At 39.9% G+C, this 6,000-nt stretch overlaps 1 protein-coding gene across 1 annotated transcript in view; it reads right to left on the reverse strand.

Annotated features, from left to right (window-relative positions):
* Positions 1-4,868, reverse strand: part of LOC104407725 (calcium uptake protein 1, mitochondrial-like) — a gene marked incomplete at both ends in the record, with an annotated part of 31,910 nt that extends 27,042 nt beyond the window's left edge. The window contains one exon of the mRNA XM_010017078.1: positions 4,825-4,868. Within this exon, the coding sequence (XP_010015380.1) occupies positions 4,825-4,868 (44 nt within the window). The remainder of the gene's footprint in view (positions 1-4,824) is intronic.
* Positions 4,869-6,000: the final 1,132 nt, after the last annotated feature.

Genomic DNA, 6,000 nt, shown 5'->3' on the forward strand with positions numbered 1-6,000 from the left:
TTATTCCTCCCTAGGTGCAGGACCCTACACTTGCCTTTGTTGAACTTCATTAGGTTACTCTCCACCCAGCTCTCTAGCCTATCCAGGTCTCACTGAATGGCAGCACAGCCTCCTGGTGTACCAGCCATTCCTCCCAGTTTCGTACCATCAGCACACTTACAGAGGGTACACTTTGTCCCTCCATCCAGGACATTGATGAATAAGTTGAATAAGACCGGATCCAGTATTGGTCCACCATACAAGCCTGCATTATATAGTGGAAGCAAATTTCAGATGGCTTTTTTAAGGGTGAGTAAAACATCTGAAGTATTTTCGTTCATCTTGCTATTGCTCTGCATTGCTTACAGCATCCCCAACATCTAGAGATGTAAATATAAATGCTGGCAGGAAATACTTAATTCATAAACTTAATTAGAGGGCTCTGAAAGCTTCTATAATTACTGCAGCAATGGTAGCAGGAGGGTAAGCTATTGCTGGTAGCTCGAAGGCTTTTGTTCGTATTAAGCAGTAGCAAGAAATTTTCCCCACAGGAGAATAAAAAGAACAAGTCAAGTGTATTCTGTATTAAACTAATAAGCCACCTAGCATGGGGTTGTTTTTTTTTCCCTAAGTAGGCTAGAGGCCTCTTAAAAGCACTACATCTTGCCTTTGTTGTAAGCACCCAACTGCACAAAGACAGATCTATGCTGTGTGCTTACTACATCCATTTTCTGCCTCTGCCTATACCTTTCCAGCAGGCTGCATTGCTGAAAGCTCAGCTGTGGGACACCTGAGAACTCCCCTATGCTGGTTCACCAGGATGGGGCCAGCACCAGATGATGTAGATGCCAGGCTGTGATTTTGCTCTGAACAGGGTGTATATGCAGCTCATGCATTAGAGGAACATCACTGACAGCATCGCTTCCTTTTTTCTTTGACATATTAAGCTTGCCAATGATTAATGCATAAGCTAAAAAAATCCCATCAACTAAACAAAGAGTGTATGAAACAAAAACTTTAAACAAAATTTTTATTACAACTTATGTAACATTAATGAAACTTATGCCACATTACATGTGCTAAGGTATGTACTACTTAGTGAGTTTATTCATCACTATCATCTTGCTAAACAAGATGCAAGCAGTGAGTGATTAAACAGCCCAGTGCCTCAGTTTGAAAAATCAAACGTGCAAACAACATCTCCACATGACTCTCAAAAACGCCCTTTCTTAAGCCCTAACAAGCATTATGCAGCAGGGAAACAGCACACCTTAAATAAAACTTCACTCCTCACCAGAGACATGCTCTTCAGGATAGTAGGACAAGAGAAAGGACAACATGACATTTTTCCTACAGATGGGTTAAAAAGCTTTTGCTTTCCCACTGCCGAAATAGGAGGAAACAGACACAGTGGAAATGGAGCAGATGAACAGTTGTGTCGCAAAGGTGTCCAGACCACAGCACCTTGAGCTACACATTAGATTGTGTCTACTCTTACATCAGCCTTTAGTTCAGGCTCAATATGAGCACTTTGAAACATTTGCAGACTGAATAATAAGGGTTTTTTCTTACTCGGAACAGATACTAAATAACATATTTTTTTTTTCTCTGCTTTCCAGAGCTTGCTTCCCTGGGGGAGAAACCACCATACTTAGACAAAAACAAAACCAGGGACAGAGTTGCCTCCCTACACATTCAGCCCAGCTGCAAGTCAAAGGAAAGTATGAGTTCATGTTGGCAAACATTTGATCAAGGGTTTTGTTGGATGAATGTCTCCAGGGTTTTTGGTCTTGCAATGAGTGAAGAAAGAGCATTAGTCTCAAATTACAGAAGCACTGTTCCCCTTAATAAGGCAGTAATATTTACTTCCCTCCACATCAACTCTATAAATTATCAGTAGGAAGAAGGAGGGGCAGTCTTCTCACCATAGCATTCAATCACAGGCACAGCAAGATGCTTCAGACACCCAACACAGTTACAATACAGAGCCACATCATTCCATAAAATCCTTTGGCAAGACTGGTCCCGATCACTGCATGACAGCCAATTTGTTGTTTTGATGGTAGTTTTATGCAAATAAAATTGGTTCTCTGAAAACAGCAGCTCATACATCCGCTTACTAACGCTGTACCATTTAAATCTCAAACATACATGCTCAAAATTCACATTGATATTTTAGACATTATCCTGTAATATATAATTAAAATGCAACTGATTACATAGCTGATACTATTCTTTTAACTGAATCTGTTTCTAGATAATTACTTGCATGCAACCCTGGGCATACGTTTCTGCTTGGAACTAAAATTAATTCTCTTTTCTACTTTTCAGCCAGGATCTAGCCTGCATATTGTCAGCACCTTTAAGTACCACATCTTTCTGTGTCTGACTGCTCACAAACTCCCTTCACGTTGAAAATGAAGAGGAAATTTCCAGTGAACAGGCCTATTACTTTCTGAGCACAAGCCTGAACCACAAAGATGCTCTGATAACCCAAGAGGAGTACGTAGTTGGAAACATGCAAGGAGAAAGAGATACAAAAGGGTTTATCCCTAAGGTACCACTATGGAAGTGAAACTTGAATTAGTAAGGTCAGCTCTGAAGCACCTCACTTGGTGCTTGACTGAGTAAAGACAATGTTGTTTTTTAAACTGAAACCCAAAGCAAGCAGTAAATAAGAACAAGATGCTATCAGACAAATCAATCTACTGTCAGCTTCTTTCATTACCAAGGGAGAGCCAAGGCCAACTTACTTACACTCTTCTCAAATTATCCTCTTGCCTGGACGTTACCGCTACCCTAATGTTCACAGCCAGATTTAACCAGTCCCAAAGTGTCTTTAAGCAGACAGCCAAGCAAATGGGAACCTCTATTTCTTCATTATCAGAGGAAACTGCTTCTAGGGTGTTATTAGACTGTGGAAAAAATAGGTCCCAGAAGCAGGTAACAATAAAGAAAATACATTGCAGTTCCCTAAATCTGCTGCCTCACTTTCAGATTATCCAAGCCCCAGCACATGGACATCCAAGTGCATAACCAGCACCTGTAAGTTACATAAAAAGCTATTTCACTTTGCTACAGGTCAGAGCAAAACGTGGTCAGCATGTAAGGCAAATGCTATCTGTTCTCCAGCCTTCATCCAGCACAGATGTTCACCATGCTGGACTGTAAGATCCTAAGAGGGCAGATGACTATGCACAGTCAAGCACAGTATATCGAATACTGACTGTGGCTTTTCAATACTGCTGTGTGGTGACTGTCCATGACATCCAAACGTGTTGCAATTCAAGTCCTAGGTGCTGAAGGACAGAAAAACAGAAGGTTGAATTCAGTGAAGGGATCATCTTTGGACCTTTTATCCTATGTGATATCAACTGACTGTGGAGTGCTCAGGAACAGAGGAACAATTAGCAAAAATTATGTGGGATTCAGCATTTCGTCCCTACGAACGAATCTTGCGTATGTAAAGCCTAAGGGATGAGTGTGATAGCTTGACAAGATAAAAATGACAAAAGTGAGCACATGCAAAGTAGACCACTATAAACCAGAGGGAGAAACATTTGATATTTTGCAAAGAATATACGTACTATACTTTCTGTTTGGTTGGGGTTATTTTTCTTTTCTTTTTTTTTCCTTTTGAATCACAAAAAAGCAGACGCGTTTGTGGCACAGGGAAGAGAAAACAAGTGTTCACAACATGCTTTGTAGTTTTATGTATCAAAACTAACTGCCAAAATACTACCTTCCACTTACTTGTTTTCAAGCAAAATCTTGCTCTGCTGCCTGGGTAACCAGAACACTTGTACACTGCTGATGACAGGGGCCCCAGGTATTTGATCCCCTTATGTCTTTACCTTTCCCTTCTAAACACAAAACAAGACAGGGAACTGCATGGGTTCAGCCCACACTGTGTTTATATAAAGCTTTAGATACCTTTTTTTTAGCGTTGAGGTTTTCTGGAAATCCTGACACTGTATGTCAGGTACATCATTTGGCAATGAAGGGATCAAATGCTGACTTCCCTTTGGAAACACAAAAGCTTTATTTTCGTATGATGCAGGTGGAATGAAAATACTGCTAAAAGGTGTAGTACCATTATGTGCCCCTGGTGAGATGATGGAAAATTAAGTAACCTGCAGTTATCTGCATCAAGAAGCTGGTATGAGCTGCTAGTTCTTGGGCCAGAGCTGCCTTTACTGTACTCCTCCATACCAGTGGGACTTACGGTGCGATTAATTTGGTCTCTGATTTCCATAACACGTTGGATGCTATGTGGCTCCTCTTACGCAAGCAGACAAAACTAGATCAGAACATGCTTAATGTTTTACCAACATGTATCATGACAGCACAAACATCCAGAACAGCCGCGTACCACTGTAGGAAGGACCTAGGGTTCAAAAGGGGAACAGAGTAAGGCTGTTCGAAAGAGGGGGAAACACATGCTCGGTATGCAGACAAAAGCACAAGAGTGTCTCCTTCTTTTAGAAATCTGGAGATGAGTCTGGAAGGGAAAGGTCAAAGGAGTTTCAAATGGGGTAACTCATGGGGCTTTTGTACAATCATAAAGAAGCAGCAAGGAAACATGATTACAACCTATTTCCTGGCCTATCAGTATAAAAGAAGAGACAATACTTTGTCTGTAGACATTAAAATAAGACTACTTAAAAAAAAAAATAAATCTTTCTGCCATTACAGAAAAAACACTGCAATGCTACTGAACAACAAAAAGCTCACAAGAGAATACATCAAATACATCATTTCACTTAGACCCCCACATGCCAGTAGTAACTAAAGGTGAAACAGGAAACATTGAATAATATATACTTAATAGTCTAACATGCTCACCTTCCCATCATAGCGTTTCACTATAAACTGATCCAGGCCCAGGTCTGAAAAAGAAAAAAAAACAACAAAACAAACATGCTCTTAGAGTGTAAAAGTAAGCATTTCTTTGGTTTTCTGTTTGAGTGAGGATTAGAAAGCAAAATGCATTCTCTGAATAACATCAGTAGAAAGTATAAGAACAGAAGGAAATTTTTTTTGGCTTTGTGCAATTTGTATCTTGTATTTTGATTATGAAAGTCAACAAACTCATGGCATCAGAGAAGAAAACCTCCTTCTGTCAGGGACAGTAGGAGCACGGCTCCTAGCACCTCTCAAGAGCCTGAAATCCCCATCCCAAAGTAGATTTCTGCTCTATTACCAGGCAAACATTTTGCCCATGATGCCCCATGTAAATGCATGTTCATAAAACTCTTACTGTTTTTAGTAACACCTTTTGAATGGCTCACAAATGGGAAAGCAAAGATTTATTCCCATAATTAATAAGGGTATTCCCAAATAAATCCAAAACTTGCTCATATTTTAGTATAAAATTGCTAATAGATTTTGAAGGAGGTAAGTTGTGTCTACATTTGCAAGAAGGTGAATGCTTTAGCTGGAAGGGCATTTTGGAGAAAAGCAGGAGAAAGGGTTATTTATACTAGTAAATTCAATCTTTCATACCATTACAAAATGATTTTTCTATCTTGAAGAGGGGAAAAAAATCCCAGCATTTGCAGAGTTAAGGCACAGAGCTCTCGATCTAATCCACAAAGCCCGGCAGGCTATATGTACACTCATGAATGCACATATAAGCAAGATGACAGAAGTATTCAGGAAGATTAATTATCTGAGCTTTGAAATCCAAAATCAGGAAGATTCACCACCCTGGGAGGAGATTAAGCAGAACTCAAACTGAGCACTTCCAGGCCTTTGGGAGAGCATGGGCCGATTTTTGGTTCTCTAAAGAATAAAACTGTTCAGCAGAGCTACGTTGCATGCATTTTCTGCCACTGTTTATGATAATTATCACATCCTCATTTCAACTTATATTAGAAAAAAAGAGGGGAAAAAACCCTATAAAACCTTTCCCATGCCTGCTGCATCTCCTGTTCATGACAGAAGATAATAAAATCCTTTCTGTCTATTGGAAAGGTTCATAATGGTTACAGTATAGAAAATGGAGTTGTTAATCTCTCC

This window comes from Nestor notabilis, unplaced genomic scaffold (assembly GCF_000696875.1).
Source record: "Nestor notabilis isolate BGI_N333 unplaced genomic scaffold, ASM69687v1 scaffold32246, whole genome shotgun sequence".
In the NCBI taxonomy this organism is placed as follows: domain Eukaryota; kingdom Metazoa; phylum Chordata; class Aves; order Psittaciformes; family Psittacidae; genus Nestor; species Nestor notabilis.